The sequence below is a fragment of the Trifolium pratense genome, linkage group LG1, assembly GCF_020283565.1.
Source record: "Trifolium pratense cultivar HEN17-A07 linkage group LG1, ARS_RC_1.1, whole genome shotgun sequence".
NCBI classification, from domain to species: domain Eukaryota; kingdom Viridiplantae; phylum Streptophyta; class Magnoliopsida; order Fabales; family Fabaceae; genus Trifolium; species Trifolium pratense.
Genome location: NC_060059.1, coordinates 28,930,499 through 28,954,583, shown reverse-complemented (window position 1 = coordinate 28,954,583; position 24,085 = coordinate 28,930,499). Strand labels below are relative to the sequence as shown.

At 32.6% G+C, this 24,085-nt stretch overlaps 1 protein-coding gene and 1 long non-coding RNA gene across 2 annotated transcripts; one reads left to right on the top strand and one right to left on the bottom strand.

Moving 5' to 3' along the window:
- Positions 1-19: 19 nt before the first annotated feature.
- Positions 20-3,561, bottom strand: LOC123891809. The gene is made up of 6 exons (XM_045941696.1): positions 3,481-3,561; positions 2,772-3,437; positions 1,606-1,833; positions 1,038-1,342; positions 300-542; positions 20-224 (listed from the first exon to the last, which is right to left on the bottom strand). The coding sequence occupies exons 1-6, from the start codon at positions 3,559-3,561 to the stop codon at positions 20-22; spliced, it is 1,728 nt and encodes a 575-aa protein (XP_045797652.1).
- Positions 3,562-14,840: 11,279 nt separating this feature from the next.
- Positions 14,841-15,477, top strand: LOC123899263. The gene is made up of 2 exons (XR_006805555.1): positions 14,841-15,005; positions 15,202-15,477. It is a non-coding gene; the product is annotated as an uncharacterized LOC123899263 (long non-coding RNA).
- The last annotated feature ends 8,608 nt before the right edge of the window (positions 15,478-24,085 follow it).

Sequence of the window (24,085 nt, the reverse complement as noted above, 5' to 3'; positions counted from 1 at the left end):
CTTAAAAGTAAGTAAACTATTAATATTCATGGAATATAATCCGTACATGATTGATATATCGTGTAACAAGCCTTGTCATTTGTCCTTTTCGTTGCCTCCAATTCAAGTAATTTACCCAACTATTTACAACAAAGCAACTGATCCATTCATCTTTGTTTAGAGTCCATAACTCTTTCCGTTGTAGAGAGAAGTCATGTGATTTGGAGTAGTAGAGAATTTCCTCCCTATATAATTATTAAGCAGTTAGGATTTGTAGTCACCTATTCTAATCACAATATTTTAAAATGATTTTGACTTACTCATCAATTGAACTGCTCCATGCATAGGTGCATATATCCTTCTGCAATTTAGTTGCAGTTGACTCGTAGACAGCAGTATCATATGGGCTTGTAAGGTACTTTGATTTCTTCACAGCTCGTCTACGTTCAGGATATGTGCGATCCTCCTTTTCATTCTTCCTCTTCACTATAGTTGGCTTAACAGTGTCCTCTTGACTCAAGTCAATGATTTCATCAACCAACACCGTCCTTAACGGAGTTGCCCTGCCAAATAAATGCCATAGCTATTATTTTGCAGAATTGTGGAGAATTTAATTAATGAAACCATTTTTCTAGTTAAATGGTTTCATAGCGTTATACACCGAAACCATTATCATAGTTAAATGGTTTCAGAGCTATTTTAATGTTTAAAAGCTGGTCCTGTGTATATCTGTTTCAAAAAAATCTATTAGTATAATGAAATCATTTCATATAAAGCAACTGTTGCTTCTTACTCTACAACAACTTCTTTACAGTATTCTGATGATGCATCAAAATACTGTGGATACTGCAGTATTGTTTCTTGTTTCTTGTGTAACAAGTGTTAAAGATATGGTATAAGATGTTAGAATATTATCTAAGGATATTCTACAAAATATAAATTTTATAATATTCCTTAATATTCTACCATTTATCTAGACTAATGGTTTCAGTATATAACTTACTGAAACTATTTATATTTAAAAAAAAAACTGAAACAAAATACTAGTCATTACTTACCCTGCATCAAAATATTGTGGATACTGCAGTATTGTTTCTTGTGTACCAGAGAGTGATGGTTGTTGTCCTTGTCCATCATCTGCTTCCTCATCTTCTACATTGGGAATTACTTTTCTTCTGTTAGCTGATGATTTATATCTTAGACCTTGTTTCCTAACATTTCCCTCATCAATATTTGCCTGCTCATTTCCAACTTTTTGTTCATCTGCCCCATCTTTACCCTCAGCTAACCTTCTTTCCAATATTTCAGCAGCTCTATTGTAGACCATTATACAGGACCTACAGTGATTAAGATGCATCGGTGCCTGTATACAAATAATTATTAACATAACCGGGTTCACAATACTAATAATTATACAAAATCATAAGAACTCAACCATTATACCATCACAAAAATCATCACAAAAAAAAGCATAAAACAGAACAAATAAAATGTATCAACTATTTGAAACCATTTTGCTGGTATAATGGTTTCAGAGTATAGCTTATTGAAACCATTTAGCAAGATTAATGGTTTCCACATTAATATTCCTTAATTGTTTAATTTCTATCTTTATTTTTCACTCACCGCAGACAATGGACAAGTATCTGCATCAAAGCATAGCACGAGTGGCACTTCATCAGTGTTGTTCAATGTGGTTACACTGGCTGTCAATCCATACTCGAGTCCCATAACGTCGTGGACCTTTTGAATATCTTGGGTTGCCGTCTTTACGTCCCAATCACGAAGTGAGGGTCGTTTGTATCTCCCGGTCAGAAATGGGCTTTTCTTCCCCATCTTTTCCATATAATTAATCTGCACAATAAATTAGCATGATAAAAACATCAACAATAAAAAGAGACTGATTTGGGAATACACAATAAATCGCATACATAATTTAAAAAATTAGCCTTATATCTTTCTTTTTATGTTTGTTTATAGGATGATTTAAAAGAGATATTAGGAATCCTACATCCTAGCTTTTAACTATTAATTTAATGAAACCATTTTTCTAGTTAAATGGTTTCATAGCGTTATACACTGAAACCATTATCACAGTTAATTAGTTTCATAGCCAGTTTAATGTTTAAAAGATAGAGACATTAACAGTCGTCGGAAATAAGCAAAACAAGAATGTATGTATCACTAGATTTTCTCTATCTAGTGAATAAAAAATAAGTAAACTTATAAAAAAATTACTATGAACTGAGGGAATAAGTTTTCGTGCCATAACCGTCTGATTTCAAATCAACTGTGTCGAGATCTTTTACAGCGTCAAAATGTGTAAAAACATCACAACAGTCACAACAACAAATCTATTTTTTTAATGAAACCATTTTTCTTGTTAAATGGTTTCATAACGTTATACACTGAAACCATTATCACAGTTAAATGGTTTCATAGTCAGTGTCATCCAATTTTAAACAAAGGAATTCATCATAAACTTGGTAAAAATGCATCTGAATCATACTATTTAGAAGCTCATGAGTTTGTTACAAAATCAACAAAGTTTATGAATGAGTATAATATCTGAGTAATGTTTTGTTGAATTCAAAACCATTTTTCCTATTTGTGTTTACATTACTAGACTAGGACTACCATTATCACTATCATATCAATTTACACTTGTTGAATTCAAAACCATCTTCCTAATCACATTATTGAGTGTAAAACTAACTATAGTGGTCCAAAAATGTTCAAGTTGTTAATTGTTATCCAAAAAAAATATAAGTAGTAAGGTATAGAAATATTACCATGAGGAAATGGAAGTCGGCTAATGGATTTGCAACAATCGGATTTTGCAAACCTTCTTTCATATATTGAAGAACATATGAACACCAATTGAACGATGACACGCCGGCTGGATCCTCCAATATTTGTGCATATTGTAGTGATACACCACTATGATTAGTGGGGCACAAAATATTGTGAATGATATAACAGATTGCCCCTTTAACCCATGCTTTTGGATGCTCGATCGTCTTCAATTTGCTTTCCAAATCACTCACCTTCACATGTGGAGAACTATCCCCACCCAATCCTAATTCTCTTCTTAGTCTCCTTATAGCTCCATCAGAACAAAGATCCAAGTTAATTTCCTTCCCCGCCATTGGTAGCTCATACACTCGATGTACATCATCATCTCTCAAAGGGAGTACCTTTGTCTTTGTCAGTCTAATCCACATGTGCTCTTTTTCAAAGCTTTTTACTATCCAATCCACAAAGAAGGTAGGAATCTTTGTCCAATTACATATATACCTCATTCCTCCAAAGCCACATTCGGTAAGTTCCTTAACTATCTCATCTTTCCTTGTTTTTCCTTCTATCAATTGCATAATGTCGTACACCTTAGGTATGCTAAGCTTGTGCCTCAATCTTGGATCGGCATCGTTATCTTTCCTCACTTTATCACTTACTTTCTTCTCATCTTTTTTTTTCCTTTCCTTTATGCTTTACATTTGCCTCAGCACCAGATGATGAAGCATTCCCTTTCTCCTCATCCGAAGCTGTCAACCCGAGACTGAAGGTTGGTGGATCTACCATCTCTAGGTACTTAAATGTTTTCACCCTAAAACATAACAAATTCATAAGAACTCAACCATTATACCATCACAAAAATCATCACAAAAAAAAGCATAAAACAGAACAAATAAAATGTATCAACTATCTGAAACCATTTTGCTGGTATAATGGTTTCAGAGTACAACTCTCTGAAACCATTCTACATTCACAATTGTTTCATCCAAATATCAGTATAAAATATTCACAACTTAGTCAAAAAGCCATTAGGACTCCAAATATCAGTGATTATTTATTATATAATTTTATCCAAATATCAGTGAAACCATTCTACATTCACAATGGTTTCATCCAACTCCACAGTAGTTAATAGATTATGGTGTTTTTGTGGTCTTTTGATTTAAGCTTCAGTTTTTGGCTCTTATGAATTTCTCAGGAAAAAAGTGGGATTGTGGTGCCTGAGTATTCTCTAAGACACAAAATCTACAGCCTGACAAGACCCAAAAATCCAGTTGATGTAAGCCAAACTTATTCTACTAAAGATATTGAAATTATTCTCAAATAGCATGATCATATTTGACCAACAATTATTATAACAAATTCCAGTCTCTTGTGAACAGATTATCAAATAAAAAACAACAACAGCACCATGAACTGCCCTGGAAAAATAAAGATACAACTAAAAATGGTAAAAGAGGATAAAATAATATGAACTGAATATGCATCTAGTTTACTATTGATGAAGCAAAACACAAGTGAAAAACTATCTGAAACTATTTTGCTGGTATAATGGTTTCAGAGTACAACTCTCTGAAACCATTCTACATTCACAATGGTTTCATCCAAATATCAGTATAAAATATTCACAACTTAGTCAAAAAGCCATTAGGACTCCAAATATCAGTGATTATTTATTATATAATTTTATCCAAATATCAGTGAAACCATTCTACATTCACAATGGTTTCATCCAAATATCAGTGACTAGTATTTATTCATCCCTGACTTTTGTTAATTCTTCAAAACCGTAATCCAAACCATAGGTAGACCCAATTGAATGAAACCATTATATTAGCAAAATGGTTTCATAGTAAGACACAAACACAATTTCATAAATAAATAAAAAACGCACAATTAAAGTTCAGATTCAGAACAAAAATGAAATAGAATTACAGATACAAGAGATGGAAGGGATACCGTATGTTGTCTGGAGGAGATTGAATGAATCGTGATGGTCGTTTCTGGTGTTTGCGATGATGATGTTGATGGTGTTTTCGTTGAATCGTTGAATTGTGATGTTGATGGTGGTTGCGATGATGATGATGATGATGGTTTCGTTGAATCGTTGATTCTCTGAAATTAAAGAGAACTGAAATCTGGCACGCAGTGAACACAATGCTGCACAAGATGCTATAGCACACGTTGCAGCAAGACAGTCGCAGAACACAGTAAATAAATAAATAAATTGCAGAACAATAAATAAGACAGGAAATTGTTAACCCAGTTCAGTGCAACGTCACCTACTCTGGGGGATACCAATCCAGGAATGAATCCACTATAATAGCTCTAGTTCAAAGCCCTCGACCAACACCCGGTACTTGACTTATCACCTAGACACTACCCGTGCAATCCTACCTAAGCACCTCTTAGATAATGAGACCCCGTCCCAAATTCCCTCTAACAACACATACCATGTTGCTGTCAATAATAACGATCAAGATGGAGACACTCTCCTAGAAACTAGACCACACTCTTGCTTAAAAGCTTATGAGTGAATCACACACACTAACTCCGTGCTTCAAAGCTTAGGAGCAGCTTACAATAAACAACACAAACACAGTCCTAAACTTGCATCAGATTGACACAAGAAAGGCTGACAAAAAACACACAACCAAAACCTTAAAAAACGCACGCTTTATGAAAGACAAGGTTTTGAATACACGAGTTGTAAAGGCTTGAGGCTTCACATATTTATAGTCTTCAATTGTCTTGATGTCCAAGTTAGGTCTTCAGACTTGTACAGCTGTGAGAATTGCGGCCAACCCTATATTATTTTCAGAAATATAATTCCTGTTGTTCCAAACAAAAAAAAACGCAAAAATATAATATAATTATATTTTTGTTTTAAATAACTTTCCTTTGACCGACTTCAATAAGAATTGCTGAGTAAGTCTCGTCTTGCCTAAACGCACGTGCCTGAATATGTAATTGAAGCAAATCTTGGCTCAGATTTGAAATAAAAATTCTGCACGAAAAACAGAGCTTCAGGATGCTGTACTATAATGCTACAGCATCTCAGTCCAGCATCTGGCTGGTTGGCTTTTGCAAAATGTAGCCAATCAAAACACCAACAATCTCCCCCTTTGGCAAATTTTGGCTAAAACAACCTTAGGCCAGTGCATAGAGAGATACAGTCTAAACTTTCCTTCGAGTCAACATAAGCCCACAACTAGGAAAGAAAGTAGAACGATGCTAAGCTATTTAAACTTTCCTTCGAGTCAACATACGCACACAACTAGGAAAGAAAGTAAAAGAATTCATCAGATGAATAGATAGCTAGCACGTAAGCATCAGAGGCATGCAACAGCGGAACATAACACATCTTAGCCTCAAAGTACAGATAGAGAGAAATAAACTCTCACATAGTGGATTCAAGATCGGAGAAATAAACTCCTTAAAATTTAAGCAGCGCCACAGAAAATAGGAAAAATAAATTCCTATATAAGCATGCATATTAAAAGTAGTAGAAAAATAAATTCTACCTACTCCCCCTCAATATATGCATAAACTTCACTCCCCCTCAAAACATGCTATACTAAATGCTATAGCATTTTTCATCACATCATGCACATAAACTTACTCCCCCTTTTTAGCCATAAATTCTGACAAATAAAGTCAGTACCATAGAATAGGAGCAAAGCAAAGATCCAGAGAGTACCAAGTCACAGAAGTCAGAAGATAGGGGATCACATAGATATCATGAACAAAAACATTATCAGTAGTAGTTGCTTCAGAACCCTTTTCTTTGTCAGGAACAATAACATCATCTGGAGACTCGGGTATCAAGATGTTATCCAAATTTTCCCGTGCTGCAGATGTTGTAGCATCATGTGCAGCATCTTTCTCAGGAACACTCTTCTTGACATGTTCCAACACAGAGTCATCTTTGACCTCAATTGGAGCGCTAATATCATTACCAACAAATGTTAAACACAGTAGGGGAGAACACCACATAACTTTCTCTGACAAATACTTTCTCACCACAAGAAACATCCTTATCATCAACAAACACACAATTCTTACCAAATCTTCAGATGTTTCAACATTACCCATAACAGCGTGCATTACTAAATAAGTTGAAGAGAAAACTGCACGCCACACTTGCAATAATTGCTATAACTCTTCAGATAGGCAAATCCCAAGTTTGCCTCGCAATTTTTCAAATTGGACCGCATCTAGAGCCTTAGTAAAAATATCAGCCAGTTGTTCTTCAGTGGCAATATGCTCAAGAGTCACAATACCTTCTTCAACTAGGTCTCTAATAAAGTGGTGTCTAATATCAATATGCTTCGTCCTGCTATGTTGGATAGGATTCTTTGAAATATTGATGGCACTAAGATTGTCACAGTACAATGCCATAGCATCTTGTACCACATTGTACTCCAGCAACATTTGTTTCATCCATAATAGCTGGGAGCAGCTGCTACCAGCAGCTATGTACTCTGCTTCAGCTGTAGATAAGGATACACAATTCTGTTTCTTGCTGAACCAAGATATAAGGTTGTTGCCCAAAAAGAAACAAGCTCCTGAGGTGCTTTTTCTATCATCTGCACAACCTGCCCAATCAGCATCACAATATCCTACTAGCATAGAGTTCTCACCATGAGTATACAAGATCCCATAATCACATGTACCATTCACATACTTCAAAATTCTTTTCACTTGAGCAAGATGACTCATCTTTGGCTCAGCTTGGTACCTAGCACATACTCCTACAGCAAAAGTAATATCAGGCCTGCTGGCTGTAAGGTATAATAAGCTTCCTATCATGCTTCTATAAAGACTTTGATCTACATCAACTCCCTTTTCATCTTTGGTAAGCTTTAAATGGGTTGCTGCAGGTGTTCTTTTATGAGCAGCACTTTCCATACCAAACTTTTTCACTATATTTCTTGCATACTTGCTTTGGGAGATAAAAATTGTATCTTCCATCTGCTTTACTTGGAGCCCAAGAAAGTAGGTTAGTTCACCTACAAGACTCATCTCAAACTCAGACTGCATTTGCTGCACGAAATGCTGTACCATCTCACTAGACATTCCTCCAAAGACAATGTCATCAACATAGATTTGTGCTATTAGAAATTTACCTTGATCTTCTTTCACAAATAGAGTCTTGTCATTTCCTCCTTTCCTGTAGCCTTGACTAGTAAGGAACTCAGTCAATCTTTCATACCATGCTCGAGGTGCTTGTTTTAATCCATAAAGAGCTTTCTTTAATTTGTAAACATGATTTGGAAAGCTTGGATCAACAAACCCCTTTGGTTGTTCCACATATACTTCTTCATTTAAGTACCCATTGAGGAAGGCACTTTTCACATCCATTTGGAATAACTTGAATTTTAGAATGCATGCCACTCCTAGAAGTAATCTAATGGATTCAAGACGAGCAACCGGAGCAAAAGTCTCATCAAAATCTATCCCTTCAATCTGTGAATATCCTTGTGCAACCAGCCTTGCCTTGTTTCTGGTCACAGTTCCACTTTCATCAGACTTGTTCTTGTAGACCCATTTGGTACCAATTACATTTGCATTTTCAGGTCTAGGAACCAAGTCCCAAACTTCATTCCTCTTGAACTGATTTAGCTCTTCTTGCATAGCATTTATCCAGAACTCATCAGTCAGAGCTTCCTTCACATTTTTTGGCTCAAATTTAGACACAAAACAAGCATTAGAAACTATGTCAAGTGTCCTTCTAGTAGTAATTCCTTGATTGGGATTACCAATAATCAGGTCTGTAGGATGATTCTTTTGAGTACGAGTAGAAGGTCCTTTCTTTGGAGTAGCAGAGATTTGGTCAGATGCAGTAACCTCTGTATCATTCTTTGATTCATTAGTAGTTTCACAATCTACATCACCTGGTATAGATGCTGTAGCATCTTCTGCATCATCTTCAGCAGTTTCACTTGAGGTGTCATCTATTACCACATTTATAGACTCCATCATGGTTTTGGTTCTATTATTATATACTCTGTAGGCTCTACTATTTGTTGAGTATCCCAAGAATATGCCCTCATCACTTTTAGGATCCATTTTGGTTCTTGGTTCTCTATCAGACAAGATGTAGCATTTACTACCAAACACATGGAAGTGCTTAACAGTAGGTTTCCTCTCCTTCCATAATTCGTATAGAGTAGTTGTTGTTCCAGATCTCAGGGTGACACGATTATGAATATAGCAGGCAGTATTCATAGCTTCTGCCCAAAAACCATGTGAAAGCTTCTTTGCATGTAACATTACCCTTGCAGATTCTTGTATAGTTCTATTTTTCCTTTCTACTACACCATTTTGTTGTGGTGTAATGGGAGATGAGAATTCATGTATGATGCCTTCAGAGGCACAAAAGTCAGAGAAACTGGAGTTCTCAAACTCCTTACCATGATCACTTCTGATCCTTAATACCACATTGTTTTTCTCCTTTTGAAGTTGAATACATAGATCTTTGAACACATCAAAGGTTTCTGATTTCTTTCTAATAAAATTTATCCAAGTGTATCTAGAAAAGTCATCAACAACAACATATGCGTACCTTTTTCCTCCCAAGCTTTCAGTTTGCATAGGACCCATTAAGTCCATGTGTAGAAGTTCAAGAACTCTGGTAGTGGTAAGATGCTGCAGCTTTGGATGTGGCATCTTGGTTTGCTTTCCAATCTGACAATCTCCACATATGCTACCTTCTTCAATTTTGAGATTTGGCAGTCCTCTGATGGCTTCTTTAGATATTGCTTTCTTCATGCTTCTTAGATTAAGATGACCAAGCTTTTGGTGCCATAGTTTTACTTCATCTTCTTTAGTGATTAAGCATGTTGACATATTTGCTTCTTCTTGGGGAACACATAGATAGCAGTTGTCTTTTGATCTGACACCTTTCATCAAAATCTCACCTTTGTTATTTGTAACCAGACATTTAGATTTGGTGAAGTTTACTTTCATTCCTTGGTCGCATAGTTGACTAATACTTATCAAATTTGCAGTCAATCCTCTTACTAACAGTACATTGTTTAGTTTAGGCAAGCTATTACTTCTGAGCTCCCCTATCCCAACAATTTCTCCTTTTGCACCATCACCAAAGGTAACAAAGCTAGCTGAATAAGACTTTATTCCAACAAGAAATTTACTTATTCCGGTCATGTGTCTTGAACAGCCACTATCGAAATACCAGTCTTCCCTTGATGAAGCTCTAAGTGATGTGTGAGCAATCAGAGCAGTAATCTCTTCTTCAGGTTGAATTGTATCACTTTTCTTCTCATTTTCTCCTTTAGGTTTCCATTCTTGTTGAGTAGGAGCAGTTGTGGAAACAGGTTTGTGCTGAGGACGTCTGTTAGGGTACCCATATAGCTTGTAGCAGTAAGGCCTTATGTGCCCTTTTCTACCACAGTAATGACATCTCCAAGCATGGTGCTTTCTTCTATTTCTTGACATGGGATGCTGCTGATGATGCTGCGGCTTCTGATAAGGCATCCTTTGCTTTTGAGTTTCTTTAGGCTCCATGTACATGAGGTTAGGACTGTAATTTTTGAATTTGTTGACATTTTCATAGCTAAGCCCAATATTTCTAGGCTTTCGAACATTTTTCTCTAAGATTTCCTCTAGTTGTCCATCAGCCTTATGAAGTTTGTCAAGATGCTCATCATCTTTATACAACATGTCAGAGAATTTTCTCAGCCGCCAAATGTCAGTATTTAATTTTTCAATGACTTCTTTAGCTTCTTCAAGATCAGAGGATAGATAGTTTACCTTCTTTTGAAGTTCCTCCATCTTTGAGGTATTCTCAAACTTTTCTGCTTTTAACTCATTGATGGTTACCTTTTGTTTCTCAATAACCCTGCAGATCTCAAGATCAGAGGATAGAAAATTTACCTTCTTTTGAAGTTCCTCTATTTTTGAGATATTCTCAGATTTTTCTGCTTTTAACTCATTGATGGTTACCTTTTGTTTCTCAATAACCCTGCAGATTTCTTCACTTTTAAGACAAAGTTCCTTGTAGGATGCAGCAAGCTCTTCATAGGTTACCTCTCCATCATCAGATTCTGTATCAGATGTAACAATACCTGTTAAGACTGAGATATGTTTAGCAGTTACAGATGCTGTATCATCTTCTGAGTCATCATCCTCAGACCAACTGACAGTTAGTCCTTTCTTTGCTCTCTTCTGATATGTTGGGCACTCAGGTCTGATGTGACCATATCCTTCACATTCGTGACATCGAATGTTTCTGTTTAAGTTTGATTTTTCATCACCCTTTGGTTTTCCTTGACTCTCATTGCTGCGCATAGTGCTTGGAGCATTGTTTTTGAAATTTGATCTGGGTCTCTTATCCATTCGTTTCAGAACTTTGTTGAATTGTTTTCCTAATAACACCATGGCCTCAGAGATACTCTCATTAGATTCTTCTTCATCCTCCAGTTCTTCTTCATTATTTTTAGATGAGAAGGCAATGCTCTTATTTTTCTTTTCACTTCTTCCATTTGCAACACTTTCATAAGTTTGGAGTGATCCAACCAGTTCATCCAGCTTCATCTCAGATATATTTTTGGCTTCTTCCATAGCTGTGACTTTCATATCAAATTTCTTTGGAAGTGATCTAAGCATTTTTCTTACTAACTTTTCTTCGGGAATTTTCTCCCCCAAAGCATCAAATTGATTATCATAGTCTAGAATAGTCATATGAAAATCTTGAATTGTTTCCTCCTCCTTCATACGTAAATTTTCAAACTGAGTAGTAAGAATCTGTAATTTAGACATTTTTACCTGAGGAGTACCTTCATGAACAGTTTCAAGAATCTTCCAAGCTTCCTTTGCTGAGACACATTTTTTGATTAGTTTGAAGATGTGTTTATCTACCCCATTGTATAATGCATATAATGCTTTTGAGTTTCCCAAAGCAAGCTCATCCTCTTCTTTAGACCAGTCCTCCTCAGCTTTTAGTTTAAGTGTTGGCTTTCCATCCTTGTCAATGACCACGGGGGGGTCCCATCCTTTCAAAACAGCCTTCCAAGTTTTGCTATCCATAGATTTTAGGAAAGCAATCATGCGCGATTTCCAATAATCATAGTTGGAGACACCAACTAGAAGCGGTGGTCTGCTTACAAGCCCTCCTTCCTTTTCAATGTTGCCAGACATTTTCCCTGGAGCTCACCCTATAACCAGAAAGGGTGCCTGCTCTGATACCAATTGAAATCTGGCACGCAGTGAACACAATGCTGCACAAGATGCTATAGCACACGTTGCAGCAAGACAGTCGCAGAACACAGTAAATAAATAAATAAATTGCAGAACAATAAATAAGACAGGAAATTGTTAACCCAGTTCAGTGCAACGTCACCTACTCTGGGGGATACCAATCCAGGAATGAATCCACTATAATAGCTCTAGTTCAAAGCCCTCGACCAACACCCGGTACTTGACTTATCACCTAGACACTACCCGTGCAATCCTACCTAAGCACCTCTTAGATAATGAGACCCCGTCCCAAATTCCCTCTAACAACACATACCATGTTGCTGTCAATAATAACGATCAAGATGGAGACACTCTCCTAGAAACTAGACCACACTCTTGCTTAAAAGCTTATGAGTGAATCACACACACTAACTCCGTGCTTCAAAGCTTAGGAGCAGCTTACAATAAACAACACAAACACAGTCCTAAACTTGCATCAGATTGACACAAGAAAGGCTGACAAAAAACACACAACCAAAACCTTAAAAAACGCACGCTTTATGAAAGACAAGGTTTTGAATACACGAGTTGTAAAGGCTTGAGGCTTCACATATTTATAGTCTTCAATTGTCTTGATGTCCAAGTTAGGTCTTCAGACTTGTACAGCTGTGAGAATTGCGGCCAACCCTATATTATTTTCAGAAATATAATTCCTGTTGTTCCAAACAAAAAAAAACGCAAAAATATAATATAATTATATTTTTGTTTTAAATAACTTTCCTTTGACCGACTTCAATAAGACTTGCTGAGTAAGTCTCATCTTGCCTAAACGCACGTGCCTGAATATATAATTGAAGCAAATCTTGGCTCAGATTTGAAATAAAAATTCTGCACGAAAAACAGAGCTTCAGGATGCTGTACTATAATGCTACAGCATCTCAGTCCAGCATCTGGCTGGTTGGCTTTTGCAAAATGTAGCCAATCAAAACACCAACAAGAACGATGGTGGTTGCGATGATGATGATGATGGTTTCGTTGAATCGTGACGGTGGACGGTGGTTGCGATGATGATGATGATGATGGTGGTTTTCGTTGGATCTGCGATGAGTTTAGAATTGGCGGCGCGTTGATTAGATTATTTTGGGGCGCGTGAAACTGATTTGGTGAAATGGTATGGGGGGCGCGCGAGATATGGGGGGCGCGTGTTTTTATCATGTAAATTACATATATGTCCCTGTTGCTATACTTTGTCAAAAATAAAAAGAATAGGTATTTTGGTCTAACTGAAAAGGTGCACTTTGCTAATTTAGACCCAACAGCCCCCTATATATATATAGCATATATATAGTGAAATAGATGTGGAAAACAAATCTTCCTTATTAAAAATAAATTTGTATTAAAAGTTTTATTCTTGAGTGAAAAACACACTTACGGGTGACACTATTTTTTCTAAAAATTATTGAAAAGTCTAAACACATAGAGTATAAATAAGAGTCACAATAAATGTAATAAATAAAGATGTAATAACTAATGCAACTTCGAGTATTCCGTGGATTTTGATTAAAAATATGATTTATTTGACATAAAATTAAATGCATTATACTAACTTTGTTTGAAAAAGTATCATAACTTATTTTCTTCGTCCTAAAATATAAACAAAAATAAGTTAAAAAAATCGGACTACATATAAATACATTCATTTTTATGAACTAATTTTTGCTTATATTTTAAAAGAGAAAATATATTTTATAGTTGCATGACATGGCATGTAGAGTGTGTTTTAAATGTTAATTGAGGATATTTGTTTAAGTGCTAAATAAGATGATTGATTAAGAATCAATTGGGGTCGTTTGTTACTATGTGTAATTGGAATGATTTAATTAATAACTATCGAATGGGGCAATTTGTTTCTAGGTTTAAAAAGGGTGTGATTTAAATATTATGTCAACTTGACTAAAAGAAAAATCATGTCAATTGGAGCGATATCTGAATTATTGTCTATATGCATCTCATGAATCATTACATAAATTTTTTTTTAAAAAAAGTTCCTTTTGTTGTCTTGATTTTTGTTCAACCATTTTATTATTTATTTTATGACATTAACCTTCGCATGACATGACTTAGTTTAGATAAGGAAATTCACCCTTATATTATATATGGTTGAAGATACTAAAGGTGATATATGAAATTTGATGTGTTGTTTGTCCATGTGTAGGGAAAACAAAAGAGGATTTTTATTTGAAATTGATGACTTGTAGTATATGTGAATGTAATAAGTTTCCTAATTTTACAATAATTTTGAGAAAATAAGGTGACTTGTTTTGAAAAAATCGTACAAACAAAGTGTAATTACATTTGTCGTCCCTAAAAAGTTACCAAAATTCATTTTCCCTCCTATAAAAAAGTGACAGCTTTTTATCTCTATATATATATTTTTAATGCAAACAGTTTTATTCCTTGTTGTATGTCAATGTACATTTTTGAATAATTATTTTTTAGATGTGTTTAACAAATTATAAAAAGCTCCTAAAAATATAGCTTAAAATTTGATTTTTAGTTTCAGATTTTTTTTATTTAATTTGTATCATATTAGAAAATAAAATTAATTTTTGTAAAAAAAAACTCTTTAATTGTCTTTTGAAAATTTTCCCTTGTCTATCAATAAAAGCTAATATAAAATAAAAAATCTTATGAATCTTTGATGAGCATTAAGAATTTTAATTGAGATAAGGTTAACCGTCCAATCAAGTTTGTTTAAAAAATAGGAAGTGATCAATCGACTGAACTAATGGTTAAACATAACACATTAATGCATCTTAGAGACAGTCAACAATGACTCCAATGTATTAATTGTTTCTTGCAACTCCCAAGTGCTAAAACCCTTTACTGAAGTTAACCAAGAAACAAGTTTATGCTTATAAATACTTCAAGCTAAGTTTTTATTTATAACATGCAAAGCATGAAAAATATGGCTCAAATATTCACTCTATTAGTTATTCTTTCGCTATTTTTTGTGGTAATTGACGGATGTAAGTTATTCTTGACACTGTTTAGTTCTTTTTTTTTTGTCAAGTAATTTAGTGACTAAAAATTTCAACCTTAAAGTAAATAAGTGGAATGACCGTGATTCGAACTCCGACCCTTACATACACCGTTTAGTTTTTTAGGTTTTAGATAACATTTCATTTCCTTTTGCTAACGTTTGTTTATTATTTGACTTCGCAGATGTGCAATGCAAAACGGCTAGTGATTGTCCAATCAGTATGTGTCGCTTTCCTGTAGTTCCAAAGTGCATTAGATATAAATGTGAATGCGACTATGTGAATAAATTCATGTTCAAATGAAAAATAATGATATATGTTATGAATAATATGTAATGAATGTCCATTATTGTGTAGGTTTTCTTGTCCCCTAATTGTGTCTTATAAATAAGACCCCTTTGTTATAATGTAAAGCACACTTGTGAATAGAATAATAACAATGGTCTATTCCTTTCTCTTCTCTCTTTCTCTTCTCCTTCTATATTCTTGCTATTCTTTAGAAATAGTTCATAACACGTTATCAGCACGATAGTCTCTCCTCTTTCAAGAAAGGTATAACAACAATGGGAAGTGACAATTTTATTTTATATATGAATTTTTTTTATTCTATTTTTTCAGATCATTTTGTTCTTCTCGTTTTTTTATATTGATTCACAAACCTATGATCCAGAAGTATTGTGGTGAAATTTTGAAATATGAATCCTGAAGATTCATAGTATGATGAAATTTTAAAATATGAATCCTGAAGATTCATAAGCATACGCTTCTAAAAGTACCGTAAAATATCTTTTAAAATATGAATCCTGAAGATTCATAAGCATACGCTTCTAAAAGTACCGTAAAATATCTTTTAAAATATGAATCCTGAAGATTCATAGATATAAGTAAAATGAACATCAATCCCTGAAGGATTGGATAAATAACTGATTTGATCTGTTATATAGTTCTTGAACAATTTAAAAACCAATTATACTCCACGAATTCTTGAAGAATTCATTATGGATACATCTATGAAGGATTGTACAATTAGATATATTATAATATAACGAAGAATATGGATTATTCTTATGAGGATTGCATAAAGGATTATTCTTACATTACAACGATATTATATAGTTCCTGAAGAACTTAAAAGAAAAATCAAATTATTTCTTAAGAATTCAATATACATATGCATCCCTAAAGGATAGTTTTACCAATTTTTATAAAATTTTGGCAATTTACAATTTTCAATGGATTTATTTATTTATTTCTATATTGTACAAAACATAAAAAATGTATATCATATGCCAATTTTGTTATCAATACGTTATATGCCAATTTATTTTTATTTTTTCAATAAGTTACTAATTAATCTTATTCATAACATAGGTTACATTATAATTATTATTAAGTTACTATTTAATTTGCATTATAAATTTTCAGTACGTTACATTACATTAGTATTAATAAAAAATAATTGGAATTAATTTTTTTTATTTGACTATGTTTATTATGCTTATCTAAGTATTTGCTTAATTTTATTATTTGATGATAGTATATATCAATGATAAATGAATGAAAAATCATTCCCAGAAGTGAATGAAGTCCAACCCATTGATGTTACTCCATTCCCGGAAGTGAATGTAGCAACACACGATTACCATGGACAAAATTGTGGCCATCGTTGAGGTAATAGTCATGGCCGTGTTAATTTTAAAAGCTCGGCTTCTCGCTAGAATTGAAAGAAAAAAAAAAGGAAAAGTGGACAAATTAGCAAAACTAATGAAAATATATGTGATATTAGCTAGTTCCCGAAGAACTAATTAAAGAAGAAAAAGGGAAAACCTTAATATTGAAGCATCTTTGAATGATTGCTCAAAGAATGAAATTTTCTTGAAGAAATTATGAAGATCATTGTGATCATTATATGAAGGTCACTTGTGATATAGTTCTTGAAGAACTAAAGCTTTAATATTGACGCATCTTAGATGAATTACTCAAAGAATATGGATTTCCTTAGCTATTGTTAATGAAAAAAATTATTTGTATAGTTCTTGAAGAACATAAAATCCAATATTAAAGCATTCTTGTAGTATCGCTCAATGAAATGAAGGATTGTAAAATTGTGAATTTCTCCGGTCATTCTAAAAAGAGATTTGTTGAAGAACTTATAAAATTTTACAACATGATTACAATCTATATGATATATTTGATCTTCGTATAAGATGGACCAAAATTAAAGGAAATCAATTGAAGAATTATTTATGTCTTGAAGTAGCAACTTTGAAAAAAATAAGTTCAAAAATATTTTGTATATCCATTGTTGTACATACATTGGATGGATGTTATTGATATATTAAACTCATGATTGAATGCATGGTTCATACGTTTTTTTTCCTCTCATAATAATGATTAAACTCAAATTATTCTTTGCAAACATAAACTGATTTTAGTTATTCGGTTACATATTTAAATCAATTGATTGATTTTAATTTTAAAATCTTTTAATTGTTACTATATTTTAATTTCTAATTCTACCGAAATCCACGTAAACATTATTCTGTTATACTTTATTTTTCACTCTTTTAATTCTCATACAAATAAATTATTATTTTTTTTTTATTGTGTTCCACCGAAAAGATTTTTTTTGTAGAAACATATTTGTTTAGCTTGAAAATATTCATAAATACCTATTCATGAAAAATTAAATTTTATATTTGGTAGTACGAAAATTATTGAAGGCTCCAGAAGAGTCAATGCATTGTTATATCGAGAAACAAAGTTGCAATTTGCTAATGTATTTTATATTTTAAGTCTTAAAGAAATTTGTTACCGAAGGATATTCACATAAATGAATATCATATTGAAACAAGAAACGACGGAGATATTTTATCTCTATATTACGAGACATATTATCAACTTTTGTCCCTAGTTTGTGGTGTACTTATGATATTAGTGCAACTTAAGCACATGTTTAAGTAAACCAGAAGTTTACAATTTAAATCATATTAAGTTTGTAATTGGCAAGATCGGATGGGTCATCCCGAATCTATTATGATGTGAAATATAAAATAATTTTATATGAATTGAAGGGCCTGAAGTTTCTTCAATCTAATAGTTTTTATGTGTTACTAGTTCCCGAAGGAAGTTGATAAATTAAGTAAATGAGCATCTTTTATTTTTTAGAATATATATAAGGTGATATTTGTAAATCAATACACCGATCATGTGGACCGATTAGATTTCTAAAATTTGAATTGATGCATCAACCAAATGGTCACATGTATGTTTGTTATAAACTCACAACCAGAAGTTTGTGAGATTATTCTTAAGAGATCATTTTATATATATTATTCTAGAAAGTATTTGATAAATATCACATGTTAATTGAAATTTATACCGAACATCTTGTGAAATATGTTCGTACAAACAAAAAAAAAATTAATGGACCTGAAGATCCATTTTAAGTTATAGTTGGGAACACTCAAACATGTATGTTGAGATATTGAATAGCATCATGCCAACAAATTATTATATACATAAGTTCTCCCCTAATTTATTTGAATTTTGGTTTATAAACCTAATTTCCCATATATGAACATTTTTGGATGTGTTGGGTACGTCTCAATTGCTCCAATATAATGCATTTAAATGGGTCGTAAAAGAATATTGGGAAAATATATTTGATATAACTCTTCATCCCTTATAAATTATATTGAGCCAATAATTAGGGACTTGTTTATAGCCCAGAAGGCTAATTTTCAAGTGATGAATTAATTTTCCCAATATTAGGGGGAGGGAATAAGCAGCTAAAAATATGAACTAGAAGTTCAAATGAATCACTTGAAATAAATTATTATTATTATTATTATCTCATCTTGATCCTCATATAAAATAGCTTGAACCAAATGTTCAAAAGATAACTCATTTGCAAAGTTTATGAAATCAATCAATAGCTGCTAATGCTCTGATAAAAATGAATGTCCCTGTCGGACAATCTAATATTGCAAATGATTCTTAACCACGCTTGAAGCATGGTAAGCAAATCGGTTTCAAGGATAAATTCCTCAAATAAGATAAGGAGCTAAAAAAAAAGAAAGATGACCCAAGTGAGGATATGAAAATCTCAAAAGAGCATTTGACATAATTGATTTTTCAGTTCCAGAAGAACTTATTAGGTACCTAAAATTTATGAAAATAAAGAGATCTCAATAAATTATGTCATGAATGGAATACGATGAAACCGAGATGAAGTCAACGTTGACAATATTTTTGCACATAATAAAGCGCTATATATGTGATAAATGACAATGAGGATCATAAATCAAAGTCTATTAAGGATTATAGACAATAAAATGATTGACTAAATAGTTAGACGCAATTGATACAAAATTAAACTAACTTTGCAAAGCGAAATGTTTTTGGACCCGTAGTCCATTTCATCTGCAGATGAAAATAATTCGATATGAATAAGTTTTCAAGAGAAAAATAATGGAAATAAAATATTTAGAGTTTGAGTTCTTATTCAAGTATATTGATAAATGTCTATCATTGATTTTCAAGAAGCATATTCACTTGAAGTGAATTCAAAAAATTAATTAAGTTGAGTAGCATATGAAATACTCAATTCATGTGAAATATGTGTTTTAACGTATTTGACTGGCTCACTTGATAATGATGATCCCGGAAGGATTTAGTTATATTTGACAATGAATTTTTTATATCTGAGGCTTATATTGATGATAAAAATATCATTAAGACTCATGAAGAGCTTATGAGATATTGTTATTTTTCTTACAAAATAAGTAATTGAAGAATGCTTCGTGAATCATGAACCTTATATAAAACATATATGAAATTGTTGAAAGTTCATCAATAGTGAACTACTAATTGGTCCTGAAGTACCATATATCAAATGTTAATATATTTGTTGAGAAATATCATTTGCTATAAATATTATCAGAACTCCTGAAGAGCTTCTGAAATTTGTAGATTAAAGAAATATGTTGGATGCGCAAAGTTTATTTGGAATCGCAAATTTATAATAAAATTATATAGCAAAAGTATTAAAACAGTTTGACATGGACAAATCTGTTGTGTACTAAAATAGTTGCGATGTCATTTGATCTGAGCAAAGATAGTGTAATGCATTAAGAAAAATGATGAACAATTTGAATTGGTCCTGAAGTATCATATCTTAATTCAATTAAGGACACTGATATATTTTACTATATATAGTTATACATGTCGTGGTATTTTATTCAACTAACACAAATATTGGAACAAAGTCAAGCATAATATTTATACCTTAAAGAAACACCAATATCATTCAATCATGTGAAATTTTCAGTACTACATCAAGCAAGTTGAGAAGGCATTTTTGTCGAGGTCTGTAATTCAACACATACAAGAAACTTGTTGTTTTTATTACAAAAGGGTGGTTCATGCAACAATTCAATATGAAGGTAATATCGGACACACTGCTAATTTGGAGAAGAACATAATATAGAAGATATGACAGATCTTTCTACAAGTCAACTTCAAGTAAAACTTTTGATCAACTAGTACCGAAGATTATTTGGTTTTTCATCTCTATATAATTGTCTTTATGAGGGGGAGACACAAATATGCACTGCACTCTTTTTCCCTTCACCATGGTTTTATCCCACTGGGTTTTCCTGGTAAGGTTTTTAATGAGGCAGTTCACACACAAATGATGATGTACTCTTTTTCCTTCACTAGGTTTTTTTTTAGAGAAAGAATATCCTTCATGGACATTCAAGGGGGAGTGTTATGAATAATATGTAATGAATGTCCATTATTGTGTAGGTTTTCTTGTCCCCTAATTGTGTCCTATAAATAAGACCCCTTTGTTACAATGTAAAGCACACTTGTGAATAGAATAATAACAATGGTCTATTCCTTTTTCTTCTCTCTTTCTCTTCTCCTTCTATATTCTTGCTATTCTTTAGAAATAGTTCATAACAATATAATTATTTTGTACTAATAAGCGTATAATTATATTGGTGATGTGCTTACGATCAACTAGGTGTGATTTTGTGATTGAAATGAAATCACTTATATATGGTTTGATATAAATCTTACAGAATGTGAATTTGAATCTTAATTATCTTTTTAGATACACAAAGATGTATGAGTTGTAAGATGCATGAGAGCTTATGAATGGACGAACTCTTCTTTATCTCATTTGTTTTCTAGCTTTGATGATATTCTAAAATGTGTCTCTCAAGCCTTTGTATTACCTTTAAATGATGGCTTATTAATAGTACTTTACAGAGTAATCTTCCAACTAGTTTTTTACCTATATATAGGAGTTAAGATCAAGAACTAGAAGTTGAAACTTATTCATACTACAACAAAATTGCTTTGGAGCGTCGGCTTAAAAATCAAAATACCAAAATAAAAGACGCTACATTAGTGTTATTAGTATCAATTTATAGTCTGTGTTGTGGCGGACGCTACAATGTTATTTGTGATGGAATTGAATGATATCATGTAATTATGAAGTATACGACCAGCATAAGGATCTACAACATTCAAGTACTCATCAATATTCTCATACAGGGTAATAACCTCAAATTGCAAACAAAAGAAATAAAAAAATTCAAAAATTGAAATTATGCTCAAATCTAGAAGAAAAAAAAAACAACCACGCACAATCATTTATTCAAACTATTTTGTTTTTTTGATAGATTTATTCAAACTATTTTAACCCTCTTCGTTTTCTCATAAACTAAACAGAATATTAAATAGAAAATATGGGAAGATGATCATGAAGCATGATATATATATATATATATATATATATATATATATATATATATATATATATATATATATATATATATATATATATATATATATATATATATATAAAACAGCTTTGTGAGATTGAGAAAAGCGAAATAAAATCGGGTTTGGTGAAAAATCAAAATATTTATTGAAAATAATTATTTAATTTAGTCTTTAGCTTTCACTAGTAGACCCTGCTAAATTTATCATTAAAATTTAAAATAAAAAGTATCTGAGTCTAACACTGACGATCGCTAAGATCTAATATATGTTTCATTTTTGTTTAGCATATGGTAGCATCCACGGAGGTAGACGTTATTGTTAGAAATAATATAAAACCATTGATATGGCTCTATCCTAACACCTTAAGGCTTTGTTTGGATTGGTGGTATGAGATGGAATGGAGTGGTATGTGGTGGTATGAAGTGAAGTTCCATTGTTTGGATTCTTTAAAAATGAATGGAATGGAGTGGTATGTGATGGTATGGATTCCATCCCATTCCATCATTTTCTCTTATTTTTCTTCCCCTCCAATTTGGGGTGTATGGGATGGAATACAAAATGTCCAAACAATGGAATACATTTTATGCTCCATTCCATCCCGCTCCGCTCCATTCCATCTTATTCCATTCCGCTCCATTCCGTTATGTACCATCAATCCAAACATAGCCTAAGGTTTTGGGATAATCGGTTATTTGACAGAGCCATATCAATGGTTTTATATTATTTCTAACAGTTATATTCAGTGACACTTGTAATATTAAAATTTAATGGAGAAAAGCTTTAGCGTTCGACCAACAAACATAATGATGGTGCTAATAGCGTTTGTGTCGTGGTGGACTCTAAAAAATTGAAGTTGACACGGTCGCAGTGCGATAGTATGTCTCGAAATAAAAAAAGTATCGAATCCACATGAACAAAGAAAAGACAGGGTAGAATTTTAATTAAAGGATATAAGAATATGCTTCAATCATTTTGAATTTTCTTAATAGATTCTTGATATAATTTTCTTGACAAATGAAAATTGTAGATAAAATAGTCACAAGGAAAAGGGGCTTTGAATTGTCACTCCATTTTCTTTTGTTTAAATTTTGAAACTTGGAATGTTAATTTAGTTAGGATGATGTTAATTTCAATGGGTTAGTCAAGCAAATAAAGTGATAATTTTGTGTGTGATGTGAAGAAATACTAAAAGTAAAGAGATAAGTGGTTGAGAAAATCGACACACAAAAATTATATTGGTTTAGGTATGTAGTCCAGTCTTCACGTTCAGAAAAATTAGTGAGATTTTCCATTACGATGTTTGAGAAACCATCTCAACTCTTGCACTTTACAATTTTGCCACTTAAGACTTTTAGCAATTTATATTCTGTAAGCCTCTACGACCCACAATCTTTCTATAAGTCGCACAAGACTTAACAAAATTAACAGTCGGTCATCAATTTCACATTTACACACTAATAAAGTGAAATCAGAATGTTTACAAGCTAATGGATCGAGGAGAGAGATATAAAGAGACTTTATGCTAACCACTTTTGATAAGTTGTTTTTATTTGCTTTGAAGTCTTGACTTTTCCAATTCGGTGAACCTCCATTATATACTATAGAGATAAGCTAATAGATCATTATAGGGTAATAACCTCAAAGAATAATGCTAGCAACACATTCTTTAACAAACACACCCCAACACACTCTCTTTTATTGGTTGAAATTTACATGGGTCCCATAAAAAAATGTGGACCCATATAATTTTTATGGGACCCATATAAATTTTAACTAATAGAAGAGAGTGTGTTAGAGTGTGTTTGTTAAAAAGTGTGTTGTTAGCACTCCTCAAAATCACGCACAATCATTTATTCAAACTATTTTAACCCTCTTCGTTTTCTCATAAACGTACTAAACAGAATATTGAATAGAAAATATGGGAACATGATCATGAAGCATGATATATATATATATATATATATATATATATATATATATATATATATATATATATATAAAACAGCTTTGTGAGATTGAGAAAAGCGAAATAAAATCGGGTTTGGTGAAAAATCAAAATATTTATTGAAAATAATTATTTAATTTAGTTTTTAGCTTTCACTAAAGTAGACGTTGCTAAATTTATCATTAAAATTTAAAACAAAAAGTATCTGAGTCTAACACTGACGATTGCTAAGATCTAATGTATGTTTCATTTTTGTTTAGCATCACAGTAGCGTCCACAGAGGTAGACGTTATATTTAGCGACACTCGTAATATTAATATTTAAT